Source organism: Cariama cristata, unplaced genomic scaffold, assembly GCF_000690535.1.
Source record: "Cariama cristata isolate BGI_N322 unplaced genomic scaffold, ASM69053v1 scaffold12836, whole genome shotgun sequence".
Lineage (NCBI taxonomy): Eukaryota > Metazoa > Chordata > Aves > Cariamiformes > Cariamidae > Cariama > Cariama cristata.
Genome location: NW_009623907.1, coordinates 1,039 through 19,559, shown reverse-complemented (window position 1 = coordinate 19,559; position 18,521 = coordinate 1,039). Strand labels below are relative to the sequence as shown.

Below are 18,521 nucleotides of genomic sequence, written 5' to 3'. Positions count from 1 at the left end.
AACTCAATACGCTTTTGCCTATGCACTCTGGAGCTGGTGTAACTTTTCCATTAACTTAAACAAATGCTGCTGTATTTTTAGACCATGTAATTACCCTACATCAGCAGGCTGGCCCTTGTGAAAGTACACTGGAGAAAGATTCGAGCCCTATGTTTCTCTGCTTATAAAACTCTGAAATCCAAGCCCTCGGATGTGGTGATTAATGAAATGCCTCTTGATCATTTGATCTGATCCCACTTGCTGAGGTAAATTGTTTTAGTTTTCCATTGGCATAGATAGGATTTTTTGGTATAATGACTGGAGGCTAAAGACTTCACACTTGAAAAGACATACCACTCTGTGTTAATGGATGACCACTGAGAATTGAAACATTTTAACCTTCTTCATTCCTCCCTCAAAGATAAAAGACTAAGGAGATATTTTTGTTATGTCCAAAAAAAGTTCCTTGCTTGAAATGCTGCAAGAACGTCCTGGTAATAGCATTAGCTCTATAATTCTGCCGTTCAAAAATCTCAACAGCTCTGTGATTACAAGCATTTGTCAAGCGGCAACAGGCATTTGGCAATGACAAAATCTGTCATTTTTTCTGAAGGTGGAGCGTGCCAGTCAACAGCTGCATTAGGCTGTCAGCATAATGCACCACAAAACATCAGCAGATTCACAATGCCATCATTAACACTTTAATTCAATGTTTTGATAACAAGAAGCTCCACGAGGCATACAGTTGGCCTCTTCTGTCATAGAAGTCAGTGCCTACTTCAGATTTGTCTGTGCTGAGATTCAACATGGTCACTGTGAAACATGGCCAGGCCATGCTTCATTCGTTACAACATTTCATTTTCTTTCTTTGCTTGTAAAACAAATTTCAGTATCAGAGAATGAAGAACTGATTTTAAAAAATGGTATTGCCAGGAACACCTATTAAAATATTCTGCTATCCAATTAAACAAATTAGTAATGCATTAAAAATTACAGCACAATGAAAAGCTTTAGAACATAAAAATAAACACTTGTAGTGGAATTTTATATATCACACAAAGGCCAGTGGTTTCAGCGAGCAGTAGTTGTCATTGAAGTTCGTAAATAAAGTCACACGAATGTGTTTGATGCATCTGATTTATCAAGACAAGCAGACACTAAAGCAAATGGTGCTTTAATGAATAATCTGCTTTGCTTTATTTTATAGGCCAATACAACTACTTGCATCTTGTTCTTGACCTGTAAGGTCATCTTCATTTTAGCACATGGTTCCCAAGTGTTTAAGAATATGTGAAAACAGTCATCATTTCTTTTCCTTACTAATCTAAAGAAGAGCTTGATAAGCAATTTTTTTAATGTGTGTTTTCTGTCATCCGTTCTTGTAGGAGCTGGATGCAGAATTTGCTCCTATGAAGGGTCCTAAGAATATCTCCTACATTTCTGATCATTATGTCTCAGTGGAATAGGAGTACTATTACAGGAATGGGAATCTCTCAAGTAGGTAGAAACAACCTCACAGCAGTCTACATTGTGTATTCAAGAGCTGTAGCTGTCCAAGAAACGTTAGAGAAATGGACATCCAGGTATCTCTCTCCACTCAGATGGTGCCTGAAACACTAGGGGATAACAACCCAAAAGGCAGAGCCTCTGTGAGTGGGCACATGGATAAAGCTCAAGATGTTTTTCAGGGGAAACATGAGTTTTGAGAAGTGTAATCTACAGGCAATGTCCTTAGCACTGGATGGCATGACGGCTGAGGAGGCCTCAAAGTTTGCAATGAGAATGCACCATACAGAAAACTCTCTCTGGGTGGCAGAGGGAAAGGAGGAGAAAATGCCATCAACTGACCTTAGCTTTTAGAGGTGTATTCAGTTCTTTTCTATTCCCTTTGTCAATCCTTTATTTGTTAGCATGAATTTTCTACTCCTTGAGAATTTTCTCACCACCTACAAAGCAAGTATTGCCCAGAAACTATACACTAGGATATGTATTTCCAAAACCAGCTGGTAAATACAGCAAAGTTGTGTGTTAGGCCATTTAATGGCTTTGACAAGAAAATAGAATCTCATCCTGGTTACAAAGCTCAGGGAAGAAGATTTTGAGCCTGCATGTCACAGATTACCCACAGCTCCCTGTGATGTAGAGGAAAAGTAAGCAATCTCATAATCTCTGAAAATACCAATACCATTTAACCTGTATTTTCACAGGAAGCAAACTGTTGTTCATAAAATACAACTTTAATTACCTACCTACAAGTTTAAAAAGGGTTGACAGTCTGAACTCTTCTGAATGATGGTACTTCAAAAGCTCAACTGAAGAGGCTGAAACGTGAATGAAGTATCCTGGTTTTGCAAATGACTCAAAGGAACTGTATCCCGAGAGCCATGTATTCTTGTGAATGACAAATGTAGATCTGTTGTGAAACTCTTCACTTTTTTTCCATTTAGAAAGAACAAGAGTATTATTGGAGACCAACTGAAGAAAATAGTTTGGTCTCTCAGCTGTTTCAAATGAAATCAAGTTGGAATCTGAAAAAACAAAACAAAACCAAAACACCAAACCCATACAGTACTCTTTTACTTGCTGATATATACATAATAACCAGACTCATTCTGATGTACCGCTACTGATATTAGTAGTATGAGCAATGAAAGCTGACTTTGGCCTTACCAGTGAAAAAAGCCTGAATCTTGTAAGAAAATATACTATATATGGATTTCAGAGTGCTAGATTATGATGGATATTTAGTTTTCTAAACACCGTACAGATTTCAACAGTAATACAAGCAAATTAAGATATTTGCCCACACCAGGATAAAGGAATATAGCCCTGCAGTCAAGTAGAACTTCACTTTACAGCTTTCACTAAGCCATTTCTTTAATAAAAATTTAAATTTCATCTAACTAGCTTTACAAGTAACATTTGCCATCAGGAATTTATAGTTTAAAAGTGCAGCCTTTCATTAAAAATAAATGACAAAAATGTATTTTGCATTCAGCTTTCTAAGCAGTCAGCTCTCTAGCCCTTCCCCTAAGAATGTTAATAGCAAAGTCTGTTTTCTAGCAAATGTACGCACATGATACCTTACCCTGAAAACCGTACTGCTGATTTCAAGCACATCTCTGTACAACCAATTGCAAAGTGGCAGATTTTGAGCCTGTTACAGGCATCTGTTGCTCACAGAATTACTTCATTCTATTTTGCTGTAAACTCTGCTATTCCCTTGAAAACAGCCATTAAACTACTGTAAAATCAACTAACCCTCCAGGCCTGGGCAACATTTCTTGAAAAAAAGAATGCATAGAAAACAAATGTTCTCTACTAGACAGATATACTATCACATTCTGGTATACCACTTCTGGAAGATCAACTTGTTTTCTGAGCATAAAAACTTCAATTAATCTGAAAATCATAGTGGCACTCATGAGTATCTTTTTATTAATTGTAGCAAGTAACTATTTGATAAGTAACAACGAACAGTCAGTGTGATTTATAATACCTGCCATATAGGCAGTGTACCAATGCCCAAAACTTTCCATTGTCTACAATTTGTTTGAAACTGATAAAACACATTCATTTTTCTGAAGTACCAAAGAACCAAGAATGTCATACAGATGAAGACATGGATATGAAAAATATTGTATTGATTGCACAAACTCCTCTACAGCCAAATGATGAAATGCCATTCCCTCAAATTGGACTATCAGGAACAAATCCCATTTGCCACATTAAATTCCGCACGAGAGATTTTTATATGGGAATAGGACTGACCTTCCCTTTCCAAACCTAAATTGAACGCAATGTACAAGTGTCTCAAAACTTCAAAACTATGACTAATAAAAGAAATCTGGCCCTGATATTCTGTTACATGAGTTCTTGTGTCAGTTCTACAGACAGCAGTATTACTAATCAAATGCCTGTCATTTTTTCAGCTGAGCTATACCCCTTCTTTGACTACACAAAGACAGCCACCTTCAGGCTGTCCAAAGAGCTGACCAGGGACTCTGGGCAGTAAAATTGTATTGAGTCTGTGGGCATTAAAGTTGTGTATGCAGACAAGTCTAGCATTTAATCAATGTCACAAAGTGCTGAATACATTCTCGTAAACTTTCTCCACCTGTCTGAAAGGTGTGCAAAACTTCTTTTATCTGCTGAATAAGCAACACATTCCTTCAGTGGAAACTTAAGTCAGGACCTGAAGGAGACAAATTTGCAGTACGCACCCTTACACAGCTCAGGTTAGTGCCAACGGGCATCACTGTACAAGTGGGCAGACAATGAGCAATGATACCAAAGCAAGTGAATTAGGGAGTACTTTTCTTGTATCATTTCTCTCCTGTTCTTTCCCATGTCCCAGTTCTGTCAGAGCAAAGGTTGAGGGAGCAAGACATATCTGGAGCACTGGGCTACAACACCAGTTTGGTGCTTCTGAAGTTTGGGGTGGGCGGCTGTTGCTTTTCAATTACAAGTATCTGTTTATAAAGCTATAATCATCTAATCAAAACCAACCAAATGAAAATTTTGGCAGCCAATATTAAGGTGCACAATCAGCTGATATGGAAAAGATTTTTTTGACCCAGGCCTATTCTTAAACATAGGCTCGTATTTAAGGGCATAATTTGCTCTGCCTGATTTAATCCTCTAGGTTACAGTGACTTTACCGTGTGCTTTGGGTTTATAAAGTCCTGAAGTCAGCATAAAGCTCACTGCATGTCCAGGAACAATATCATCTTCTCTCACTGGGAAAACAACATCATTCACCAGTTTCACTGCCATTACAAATTCTCCATCCAAATAGCTGACCAGTTTGTATGGGCCCTTTCCCAGAGCTGTTGAGGAAAAAAAAAATATATCAGAATTACCTTTCATGTCAAGTGTCACAAATGCTTGAGCTCTAAATATTATGACACAGCACATAATGAAAAACACATCTCTGCACTCTGAAAATAGCTCTAGGTACCATACACTAAACTATAATGACAACCAAAAAAAGGCAAACTCTTTTAGAAAATACCTGTTCTGAAACCTGTCCAAAACACCTAGCTTCAATTTTAAGGATTCATATTCAGCTTTCTTCTCCTCCCTCTCATCACTTTGGTTTCATAGTCACTTTAATAAAGTTAGCTGAGCCTTCAGTTATTTGATTTAGAAGTAAACAGTGTTTTATAGACCACCCTGGGATCCCTCTAAATTGTTTATTTGTATTGTTGAACTGATTATACACTCCTTACTATCCTTTAAAATCTGTTTTATTAGTGTTCAAAGTGTGAGGCATTTTGCAGGGAATAAAAGTTTCTTGTCATCAAGTAACTCCTTGAACAGTGTAGATACAAACATAACCACTGGGAACTGAGACAGGAAGAAATCAGCATCATAAGCAAAGGAATGGTCATATTTTACTTATCAGTAAAAAAAAGCCAAAAGCATGCAAAGTTATCATTTCACGAATCTTACAACGTCACACCTCCTCACTTAGTTCCAATTTCACTGCAGAAAAGTATTTTAAACTTTATTTTTAAATTTTATTGGAAATTATTTTTGTAAACTTCTCTGTTAAAACCAGGCATTTCAGACCACACCCAAGCAATTCACCTCACTACCATTTTACCCACAGGTCAGGACACGGCAAGCATACATCTAACGTAGAAGCATCCCAGAACTTCTCAGCTGACAGTTGCAGCTAATGCCATCGACCCTTAAAATTTATTCCAATAGGTTAAAAGTTTGGACTGCAATTTGCAGCATGCCCTCATATTCTGGTTCTTCCTAATCTTAAAATTTATTAAGAGTTTTGAAATCCTAAGGAAGCTGCACTACAACCAGAGTTTTAGATTCTAATGGCACAAATATGTCGCCAGTTAGGACAGAAGGTCATGCCTAGCTAAACATGTACAGTGATATCTGGTTACCTTCAGCACAGGGAGCTGAAGAACATTTTAAAAATTATTTAAAATTACTTAAAACATCTAGTGTTCTGGAAATGTTATTATATATTTAAGTATCACATCTTGGGTCCATCCAGAACTGAGAAACCACAGTCACCAGCTGAGAATTTCCCCTTACCAAAGACAAAAGGCTTCTGCTCCTGCTTCTAGTAGGACTAGAACTATTTCAATCTGGATTCATGACAAAGTTACACAGAGAAAAACCTCTTCTTGTCTCCAACATGTAAGTAATTCTGGGGAATGCTACTGTATTTGAGGCAGAGAACAAAATCTTCAGCAGAGAGTTGATTATTTTTTTTTCCCCACTGGTAGCTCTGAAACATCTTATGTTGAATACTGATGAGCTGGATTAGCAAACAGTAGCAAGATACGAAGTGAGAAGTATATGATAACCATGTTTATTAGAAGCTGGTCACATGCACAATTCTCCACTATTTCAACTAATTTCCATCAGTGAGAATTCAGTAACAAGTAAAACTACTAACACACTTGAAAATTCTATGTTATCATCTAACTTGACTTCACTACTACTACAGATGTTAGCACTGCACTTTCAATCTGTTACAACTGCAGTAAGATTATCTAGTATCAGACTGTATTCCATTTATAAAACAAAACAAACCAAAAAGAAATTTAAAACTGCAATCACCTCTTATATTCACCTGGCCTTTACTTAAATTAATTTAAAGGCTTAAATAGTGATTTAGATAAAATTCCACTGCATTAGCAATTTGACCCCACTCGAAATCTTTTTAGTAGTCAGTATATGAGAAAATGCAAATTTCTTGGTCATATTGTTTGGGCCTGGCACACTGCACAAGTCTCTTCTAATTTAAACTCAGTCCTTCGTCCAAGATCTTTCTGGGGGTGAGCTGCTGCAATATGGAGTCTAACAGAAGATCAAAATATCATGAACCATCTGGACAGACAGGCTTCTACATGAGCTTGATAAAAAGAGTTACAGAATAAATAGCAGCAGTCCTGACCATTCCTCACATCAGGCAGGCTCGCAGTGGTTGTATGTATGCCACATCTAACTACGCAGACACTCGCAATGTAACTTTAAAATAGTCTGATTATGGGTTCCAGTGTTAACACAGCAGTACTGCACCCAGTGCAGATTCAAGGTTTACTCCGGCACCTTGTACAAGTTTTGCACCTTTCTCTGAAAGCCATTCTAATGCAGCAGCAATGCTTGTCGCTCAGGAACTTCTGAGGTCAGACATACCTGAACAGAGAGGTTTTGTGACCATTTGGTCACAAAAAGTTGTAATATCTTAATAGCTAGCTCCCTCTGGAGGCTGCAGAGGAGACCATGATTGGTCTCACAGACCCACTGGGTATCAGTTTTTAACTGCAGCACGCCTTAAGCAAGTAGTGCCACTAGTACTATTGAGTTGAATAGTCTGCTAATTACTGGATGATTTAACTGTTTAATCATGATCCATAAATGCAAAGAAAACAAGTCAAACATGTATTTTTGGGAAAGGGCCAGGAACAAAAAAGATTATGGAAGTAAAAGCCTTTGAAAAAAGCAAAATAAAACAGAATCTTGGCTATTTAAATAATATATCATTAACAACTGTTTTCATTAACACAATTATTTTTATAAAAAGTACTAAGAGTTATATAAAGAAACGAAGGATTCTATTGACATTTTATCAGCTCCTCTAGGACTTACCTTTGTTGAAATATTCACAATCATAAGCTAAAAAATAAAAAGAAAAGAAATGCAGTTGCAGGCATTCTGCAGATAAACAGGTTTTCTATTACCCTTTACGATTAAGAGGTAAGCCAAATGCCTAACCAAGTTAGATCATACACAAACATTCATTAAAAAATTATTGCCAAATATTTACTTTACTGCTTTAAATAAAACTGTAATTTCAATTACACCAACTTAAATAAAATACTGGTTTCTAGCAGGAAACACTAAGCTTACATACCTCCAGCTGTCTTTTTGTGACCTCTAGTGGTTAAAACTAAGCATTGCTGTCTTTCCACGCTCCTTCAAAACATATCATTTCTATCAAAAATTAAGAGTAACCTTCTTGCCCTACAGCAAATTTGTTGTGTGACTTTGAGCAAGCTGTATATTCTCTCTGTGCAACTGCAAAGCTGGAAAAATGCTTGTTTCCTTCCATTCTTTCTATCTTGCCCTTTTTTATGACATCTTTGGGGAAATGACCATTTCCTGTCAGGCATTTGCACTAGGTGCTGTAGAACGGTGATCTCAGATTTTTTTTGTAACTTCTAAGCATTGTTGAATAGGGATATTAAGATAATGACAAAGTCCTGCTTAAAAACCTACTTGTTTTCTTTATATTTCACACTTACTCTGGAGGCAATAGTAAGGCAGCTATGTTTCCTAGGCCCTGTTAAGAATTGAAGTCCTCCTGAAGATGGAAATTACTTGAGCTGTTAACTTCATAACTTTGGTTTGAGGCATGTATGCGGTATCCTAATATAGGCTCCCCATGACTTTTCCTTTCACATCAAAGGACAAGGAATTAAAAACAGAAGAGCACCACCCACAAATACAGAAAGAAGCACGTAAATCCAGCTAGACCAAAATGAACTTGGAGGGCAGCGAGAAGCACCCACTGATCTTCCTACCAGTGTGGCTTCATGATCCAGTTCTTGGGCCCAGGTAACTTAACAGGATTGATTTTTCAGGTCCGGGTCTCATGAATGCAGCCCGTGGCAGCCACGGGCAATGCTAGTTAAGTAAACTTACGACACACTCTAGGGGACCTCCAGTCTACAGCAACTCCATGCTGGCAGCACTGATGGGCATATGCTGCTACACTTGTACAGAAACACTCACAGTCACCTCCTTGGTTACAACCACATGTATCTGTCAAGCAGTTTGAGTAAAACCAGGTGACGTCAATCTGGAAATATAAATATCACTGATCAAAAATATTCACATAGACACTGGTGACAATCAACAATACAAAGCTATGAATCTTTCAAAATTTAATATATAAGACTTCAGAGTATTAAAGATTTTAATTTAAATGTTTCCTGAAACACAAGAAAAACAGTTTATTAGAACACTTCATTAGAACACTTCATAAGATCTTGTACAATACTTTGTAACACAATTAAATCAACAACCCATTAAGAACATGCACATAGAAATGTTGATGTGAGCTAATGTTTTGTATGGTTTTGTAATATTTAAACCATAAAAAACTACAAAGAAGCTTATTTCATAAGAGAAACTCTCTCTAAACTGATCATAAATCAATAAATTTCAGAAGCATTAGGAAAGTTAGATATACATAAAATGTAAGAAATAATAAAGTAGACGGAAAAATCTTCACGTGAAAGTGGTTCATTCTCTTCATATTATTAGACAATTTCACGGGTGAATTTGTGGTTTCTCCCTTAGATTATTTTGAAGTCTTTTCTTAAGTGAAAAAATTTCAAAGAAAACTGTCAATGCTAAGTTGCTCCTTGAATTGTCATGCATTCTACATGGATTTACACTTGAATAATACTTACACACTTATGAAGAGCTTGGTTACTACCTACCTTATACAAAGGACTACACCAATGTTACATTAATACAACTTTAACTTCAGCTTCCACTTTCTTCCAAAATAATACACAAAGCAACCCTACAAGATTCCTGGTTGTCTTTCATATGAAATCTCCTTTCTCCTCAGGAACCTTTCTGACACTTACACTCTTTAAGCCATGCACACAGTCTCAATACCTGAATATGGACATAATTTTCCATACAGGACCTAGCTCTGGAAATCAGCCCCCACCCCACCATTCTCCAACTGAACCTGAGCCTGTTGACTATCAGAACATGTAGAATGGCTCATTTATTTCCTCAGGTTGTTGCCTGAGTGAGGAGATATATGCCTTTTTTTTCTAGGAATGCGTTCTTAACATATGATACTGCCTAGAAGAAACTGTCAATTTATTTAAATATGCCTGAAAAATGTGTGTGCTATGTAATACATTTGAGCAAAATAAAGCAAGCAGTTATGATTATGTAAGTAGTGCTTGGGACGAAAAAAAAAAGATAACACAAGTTGGGTATAATTTTTGTCTGCATTGATTAGGAGACTAATAGGACTACCCATATTGCAGAATGTTAAATTGGTGCCAAAGTGGCTTACTGTCTAGGTCAGGTAAGTGCAGATAGTCCAGTTAAACATTCACATTTTAGAATCAGAATAGGTAGGGGTTAGAATTTCTCCATATTCTCTTTCACTATAGTACTCAAAATTATTACGTTACAGAAGACAAGATGAAGATTTAAAGTGATGGAAGTTGAAGAGTAAAGTTTCTCTCTAGTGATATGTTGACTTTCACATCTTTCTATACATGACCACAACTCACCACTGGATGGCAAGCTTCAAATGCTTCACTTAACAGTATTCCACATTCCTTCTTGGCAAATGGCTCTCTAAGGGGATTCAAGCTGCATGGATTTCGAATGTCAGAGCTGTCAACACACTTAAGCAGAAAGCAAAATCAAGGTGAGAAACTTGTTTCATAATCACTTTGTGTTTGAACTCACAAAGCATAGTTTTGTCTTTCTTTAAAAATAAAAAAAAAAAGTAAAACACAAAACAAACGCGTCATTTACAAAATTAAAGCCAGACTAAGATATGGAATTAAAAGGGGATACTAATCTGCAGAAAAGGAAAAGTAACAATCTGAAGAAATGTTTCATTTGTCTGAGAGCAGCAGAAAAACACATACATATATATACGTCTAAACAGAGCTGCCATGCAGTCCTAATCTGCAGTCCTTACACCTGAATAGTCTAGTTTACATAAATAACAAAGATCACTCGGATGACGTACTTTAGAAGTGTGAGAAATCAGATCTTTTTACTCTAACTACTAGCAAGGAACATTTCTATGAACACCACTAGACATGACATTAAAAAAGTTCAATTTTTAACTTTACAGCTTATGTAAAGAGTATTTTTTCTTTCCATTGCTATGGTTTCACAGTTAAATATTTCCCAGCTATGAAAGATCAGCTAAACTGACAACAGTCTAAAGTGAACCCACTATTCTTCCATTACATAAAAAAATGATTACTTTATTGTTCAAAAAGTCTTCAAAAACAGTTGTAGATTCAGAATATTGTACAGCATTTTTCTCTACACTGTAGTGCTGTGTAGAAAAAACAGTCATTATTTTCTTCTCTTTAATGGATTATGACATCTGTAAGAACCATTGATATTGCCATTTGCATTGCTGTCCAGTTGATACTTCCAGGAACAAATTTCTGATTTCATTCTAGATAAATTATACGATATAACAGCAAAAAATCTACTAGCAAACACATTCTATGTACCTCTACAGCTGTCCAGCTGTTGCCAAACTCTTGTGAGTTTGTTAATTCAAAATTATCTGGAGTCCTCAATTCATTTACTGTCTTCAAATCAAAATTTCCACATAATCCAGTCAATTCACCCTGGGAAAACAGATAGATAGAAGAACATATTTCCACATGACACGAAACAGTACCAGCCACAACTGTTTTCAAAACTTGTTTCTTAAGTTCCTGTCTTCAGTTGCTTAATTATAAATTTGTCAGGATTTGATCCTTTTCAGCTAAATTTCAGCCACAACAGTTCAGTTCTTTGTGATAAAGCAGCTATGGAAAATATTTTATTTTGACATCAATATTATTCCCTTTCAACTAAGTATCTCCAAGTCTTTGAGAAAGGAGTTGATCTTTTGTTCAGAGAAGTGATCTGTTTGCTAGCCATGTGCTTTTTTTTATGCTTCAGCAAAATAACACCTGCTCCAGTCATATATTGAATGAGTACTGAAGGAGAATATTGCCCCAAAGATATTTCTGTTGTTACAGAAGTTAGACAGTACGTAGTGACTAAAAAAAGTAAATGAGAATGAATATTTTAATTGACGAGGTAGTTGAATGCTTCTCTACTTGACTCTGCCACTGAGTTCCTTCATGATTTCTGACACATTGTCTATTCTCTGAACAATGAAAACATGACTTACTTTATAAGACTAAGAGAAATACCTCAAAGAAATGGCAGTAAGAGCGTTGACTTCCACTTACCTGCCACTGATGACCCATCTGCACATGAACTGTTGTTCTCTGATCCCAAAGAATGGTAATGTGCTCATCAGGAAAATGAAGAACAGTGAAAAATCCAGCTTTCCATAACTGCATTTTTTGTAGTTCATCTATGTAACTCGATAAGCTCTGTTCAAAATAAAACAAGGCAGCTTATAATGGAAGTACTGTCTTCACAAAATGCTCATTTGACAGGAAAAAAACCACCTAAATAAAATGAATGACACAGTTCTCAGACTGAAGTCCAAAAACTGACAGAAGACCAGAGGGATAAATACTTAAACAAAAGTGGTCTGAATTTTGATTGTGAACTGTGCTATATTTTTATGATTTTCCTATTTTTAAAGTTGATTTTAGATCAATTTTACAGGATGGGTAATGGCAACTGGAGCGAAGATTAAAATGTTAACAGTTCATCTGGGATGTAAATTAAAGTTCCTAGTTACGATATTCGCTTAGTTATACATCATTGCATTCAGAAGGTCTTAGCCATACCCTTTTTTTGAATATGGATAGGTATAAAGATGCATGGAGCAACTTCTTGAAATAAGGAATTGTCTAAATATGTCCAGAGATTGCCATCTTATTTACATAAAGCATTCTTCTCTCCATCCAATAACAATCAGATTCCTATTTATTTGTAGCATGGACTAAGATGTCTGGTTTAATTACACAATACCTTATTCAAAGAGACACAACTTCCTTTGTATAGCCAGTCTATAAAATTTAAATAGTACTATTTATACTAAAATTGCTAAAAATACTAAGTATTTACAGCAATAGAGTTTGCACTTTGGCCAAAACAAAAATGAAATTCAGGCTGTGGAGTGTAAACCTGGGACTGCAATTTATTTTTTACAACTGAATAGGAATATTCTGCCTATACATTCCAGACCAGACTAAACTCTAGTGGAATTAATAGCGAAACTCCCAGTGACTTCAAAATATCTAGATCTTTCCCAAGTCACTAAACAGTAATTAAGTCTAAACAAAAGAACTACAATCATCTCATCTAACATTTTTGTTAAATTTAGACAAGATTTTGTTTCAGGTTTCCATTGAATAATACAGATGTGATCAGCATTTACAGTAAAGATATTTATGCCTCTGCTACTTAAGTGGCACAGTAGGTTTTTGCTAACGAAAGGAAAAAACACCCAGAGAAGTACATATGCTACCTTTTGATCAGTGTTAAAGACTCAAACTTACTGGATTTCCAGTTTCATCATCAAATATTAAAAAAGATTTTCCAACATTAATGAAAATATTTTTTCTGCAAATGATTCCAGTATTAAAGCAGTTAATATTCTCTATAATAATAGAAAGACTGCTGGAAGTACCCTGAAAAAAAAAAAAAAAGAAATTCCCACTTTTAAATATACTGATAGAAATATATATAGTCACATAGTTCAACTAGCAGAAACCTGAGTGTATGATTATTATGTTATGTATGATTCAAAGTCCAAGCAACATCAAATCTTAAAAAACAGTATTTGAGACTCAATAAAATGTACAAATAGGAAATAAGTAGAAGGGTAGTTTTTAACAGGTAGTTTTTAAATCCAATTTTAGAGAGGTTTTACAAAAAAAGTCTCACCTTAACGAGGTAAACCTTACAAGTTCCAACAAAGTCAAAAGTTAGTCCATCAAACGTTCTGTAATGCCGATCCCCATATGCAGTACACATTGATGGGCAAGGATGGAAGGTGCATTGAAATGATCCATGCTGGCAAATGCTGAAAAACGTATGACCAATAATGGTAATATCAACTGCAACCACAGACAAATGATTACAGCTATTGCACTGAGAAGCTAAAAACCAAAAGCCATGCAAGTATGATGACAGTGGACTGAAGCACTTTGAAACATTAACTAGAAGCAGCATATATAAATTGATTCTCTGAAAAAATAAATTTACATATTGAACTCGTAGTCTGTATTTCTTCCTGTCAGAATTTATAGGTTCCAGAAAACATAGACACTGAAAGGGTACTTCTTTTGTTGAAACAAGAAAACAAAAAATACCATCCAAAGTAATATAATTTATTTTCTAGTAACTCACATCAATGATGTGCCACAAGGATAAATCCTTCTTTTTCAGCTTCTCACAGAACATTTGTTTCTATATGAGCTGAATCCTCGAATCAACAAGCAATGTGGCCTGTTACTACAGTCTTTATTCACTCTCTGTTTGAACAAGAATTTCACAGAAGTACTAAGGAAAAATTCTAGTAGCACTATTTTGGTGCTTAGGTTCCTTAAAAGAACTGTGTTTCGGATTGTTGGTATGTCTAGGTATCACCAACCCTAAACCCTAGCCCAACAGTTCAGGGGCTTCCAGAATAATTCAAGAACTGCCTAACAGCGACTCTTTGCAGCACTGGATACTATGTCTCTTTCTGCATCACCCTCTTGCAGTCTAAATAAGATTTTTAGAAATTACATAAGATCTATAAATATTCGGTAGAATTTCATTTCCTGTATCCACAAGTAATTTTTAACATGTTTTTTATGTTTCTAAATCACCTGGACATTTATAAATATGGGCTAAACTAAATACAGCATGTGATATAGTTTCAGCACATATCTAAGTTTATTTTTAAAAATATTTAATTTTTCATTTCGTGATTAAATGAATGCTTTACCTTTTACAACTCAAGGATTATCTGACTTATGGAAATATCTGATAAAGCACTAATGTTTGGCATCTCATATACTGAAGCACAAAGCAGTATGAAGTTTTCTGTCAGTATAACTTTTGGTCAGTATAGCTTCTCCTTTTCTGTTCATATTGCTATCAGGGTGTCAGAACACCACTGTTTTCAAAAGAGCAGCGGTCATCTAGAAAATCTAGGCAGCTCCAACTACTAGTAGCATCGTGTTTCCTTCTGTTCCCTTACCATGTAACTTGCACCAACCAGGAGTAATTGTCCAGATTTTCCAAGACTCTGCTTATCCCGATTTGGCCCACTGCTTGTGTTTTGTATAACCACATATATAAATATGCTAAGCACATGGCTAAAATAAAAGTACAACATGTAAAAAGTGTTTTTTGTACCAAAGCACAAGTAGATAGCAGTAGGACTCACCCAGCTAACTCTAGTCACCTCAAAGCGGTAACTAAGGCAGGAACCTAATCAAACTGATGGAGAGGCAAATAGAAGAAATTACATTTGCACTGAAAGAAGTGCTGCTTCTCATACTCTGAGACATTAGGCTTTAGTTCTACTCTTGGCCTATTCAAATCCTCCTCCACATCCCGATCTGTTAATGGCTCAGGCAGAAACATTCGTTAACATGTAAAGAGTAGGGAGCTCCTTTGCATACTTTCTTTTTCAGGAGTCAAGCCCTTCCTTCTGACTGTAAACGTGTTAAGAGATAAACAACATCTTCAAAGTCCTCTGCACTTATTTCATACTAAGTTTTGTTGATTGATGAAACAAGATGAAACATTTGTTTCATACTAAGTAATGTTTAGTTGTCAGAATCTAGAGAGTCCTAGTTGGAAAAGCAGAGCTACTAGTGTCTTCCAAACTTAGTCAAAGTTTTTTAAAAACTATTTCCAAGAAGTATTTGTTTAAGAACACAGAAGGCCCAGTTCAGCAGCACACAGAGACCAACCAGCATTTGCTCAACAGTCTCAACGTATGACAGCAAACCAGCAAAGCTCACTGCACCACCCATCTTACCTTGCACAGCACAGCACCAAAATGCTGCTCTGATACCTTCAGTTAGCGTAATAACATTTCGTGTTTAATCTTGCAAGCACATGCTAACGATTTCAGGCAGTGGTGCTGAAAACCAAACTTGGGAAACCCAGAACTACAGTTCAGCCAGATGCCAGAGCTTGGGTTGAAAGTTCCTGGCACTCCACTGGCAGTTTTAACAATTTAAGAAATTATTTTATTGCTGGTTTACTGTTCAATACACAAATCAGATTAACAGTTATGTTGCTAATACAAATCAGATATGAATAAGATGATACTTAGTATCAATACACACTATTTCTATGCACTAAATCACACTAAAGTCTATAACTGCTATGAGTGTCTAAGTGGGTTTGTTTGTACAGGAGTATTCTCATGCTTTGCACGAGCAAAAAATGCACATTTCCCTTGACGTATCAAATACACCCTTGCAAAAACACACAGCAGTCTCAAAGACTTTATACACTTTGTATCAAGCAGAGCTTGTTGCAGACTTCCCATCTGTCAGCGGACAACTGATTACCAGAAAAACATTATCACTTCATCTGTCTTTGCTTCTGGACGTGTAAGACTAGAAAAGCCATGACAAACTTAAGGATTTGTACATGAATTAACGGGCTTGGCCTCAGAAAAAAGAGAGAAGGCTAAATATCCAGTGTCTTTCTGCCTGCACTGCTGCTGCCTTTGGTGAAGTCTCATACAGTTTAAATGAGATATAATAGTTCTTTCTGATGCAAGCAATCCCACGCCAGGTCCAATTGGAGAGGTCTTTGCAAATAAGGGGGTGAATAATCCGGGTCGCTTTACCTGCCTGCCCAGTGGAGATGGCTTGTAAGTCGCTTCACCAGTCGACCAAAGGGCTACAAATATCTTCTAGAGCAGATACTGAGGACCTGACGAGAGGCAGAGGTAGGCAGTCAGCACAAGGCTGGAGGGGGCAACGACATCCAGACAAGGCAGTGATTAGTGCTGACTGGACAAGCCTTCACTGTACTAGTCTATGCTGAGCTGTGCAGGCCAGGAGCATTAGTTTACCAGGTGACACCAGTTAAATGTTCCTGGTAAGCTAAAAGAAGGGGACAAAAGGAACAAACTGCTCTGCTGAGAAGCTGGAGGCTACACCACTACTATAGTACCTTGACGCTTCACAATCCAGCTGATTTTTCTGAGGCTCTGGTAAGAAAAATAGTGCTGCTTAGTGCCAGCTTGCAACATTCAACAGTGGTCAGAGAAGAAAACAGGTGGGGATCATCAAGAAACAAGTCTGATTTAGGGTCATGCAAATGTCGTATACTTTCACATCTTAGCTCTTGTGAAGCTTATTAAAACAGTAGCATAGCATGTCCTACTGAGAGTGCTCAAGGAAACTTTGCAGAGTAAAGTAGCTATAGGGTATGTGCTGGCATTTAGAACACTGGATAGTAAAAGGGATAGGTTTCTGTATGTATTTGAGTGATCCTTATCAACCCTTGTCCATTGGAACATTTCCTTTTAAAGTTGATTGATTCATCAGTTATCTTATACACACACACAAAATTAGCAACCAATTTATCTGTTGCTATGCTCACTGGATGATGTTTCTCAGTACTCTCCTTAATTTGTCATTGTAGTGGGTGTATACTTATGGCCACAGGGTTATGTTTTGGGTCCTTAGACTGCTCAGATTCAATGTTAAATGTGAAAATGAATAAGTAAAAAGCTTTAGCAAATGTCACTGAGGTGTAATATTTGAAGGATTTTACCTGTACTTTAGGAACACTGGCCAAGGAATATTAATTTAGATCACCTTGATAATAAAAAGATTTTTCTAAATCAGGCTTTTCTTTTAAAAAAAAAATCCCAAATAGCTGTTATTTTGTTATATAAAAGTTCCTTGAAACAAGAAACCCTAAAAAAAGTCATTTTAATAGCTCTTTGAATAAGTGTAAATATAAAATTAGGGTAGATGATTTACCAGAATCTGGTGTGAACTTCATAGATTAAAAAACATGAAAGAATAATCAATCCAAAAATAAACAACTAAAATGAAATAATCACCTAAAGAGATCTCTGCTTACCATGTGTGACAGGAAGAAATTACTTTGTCACCTGGAAAGTATTCCTTTCCTTTCCATGAACACGGACATTCATCTGCGTCCAAGCACACATCCCCATGTTTAACAAGACTGTCAAAAAAAAGAACAATAAAAATTAAAATTCAGCAGAAGTACACCTGGTATCCAGATAAAAAATATTTTCCTAAACTTTTAAATTACTAGCATTACTGAAAAAAAAATATTTAAAATCATCTGAAATTGAAAAGACACAATTTTATTAATAATTTTATATGAGTAATTTGGTAATTTCCTTTCATAGGTACCTGAATATTTAATCTTTAGTAAGTGCTAGCACTTTGGGCATTAGCCCTTCAACCACTAACCCTGTGAAGATCTATTCATTAATGAACAAATTTTAAGGTCAGGTAAACTAAGATTTTCCAGACTTCCTCTAAATTTCACCAAATTTCTTGTAACTCAGCCAATTAACTTCTATTTATCTAAAGCCAAGAGTTCTTCCAAGAGATGTGGGAGCCACCACAGTCCTTTGCTCTAGTGGTACGTGCTCTTACTATCAAAAATCAGTGGTTTATTTATTCCAAGAATTTTTAAGTGAGGATTTCTCCTTGTTCTCTTCTTCACGTGATTTAAAAGAGCTTTCATTTGCTGCACACTTTTACTATAACTGTAGTTACACCTCTTGCTCTGTGAATAATTTAATCAATACCAAAAGAGCTATTGGCTACATGAAATTAAGTAAGTACATA

At 36.2% G+C, this 18,521-nt stretch overlaps 1 protein-coding gene across 1 annotated transcript in view; it reads right to left on the bottom strand.

Annotated features, from left to right (window-relative positions):
• Positions 1-17,883, bottom strand: part of LOC104163837 (otogelin-like) — a gene marked incomplete at its 5' end in the record, with an annotated part of 56,279 nt that extends 38,396 nt beyond the window's left edge. Inside the window, 10 exons of the mRNA XM_009702963.1 lie at positions 2,229-2,507; positions 4,641-4,808; positions 7,606-7,632; positions 8,662-8,818; positions 10,287-10,403; positions 11,259-11,378; positions 11,994-12,140; positions 13,221-13,352; positions 13,609-13,747; positions 17,776-17,883. Of these exons, the coding sequence (XP_009701265.1) occupies positions 2,229-2,507; positions 4,641-4,808; positions 7,606-7,632; positions 8,662-8,818; positions 10,287-10,403; positions 11,259-11,378; positions 11,994-12,140; positions 13,221-13,352; positions 13,609-13,747; positions 17,776-17,883 (1,394 nt within the window). The remainder of the gene's footprint in view (positions 1-2,228; positions 2,508-4,640; positions 4,809-7,605; positions 7,633-8,661; positions 8,819-10,286; positions 10,404-11,258; positions 11,379-11,993; positions 12,141-13,220; positions 13,353-13,608; positions 13,748-17,775) is intronic.
• Between the last annotated feature and the right edge of the window lie 638 nt (positions 17,884-18,521).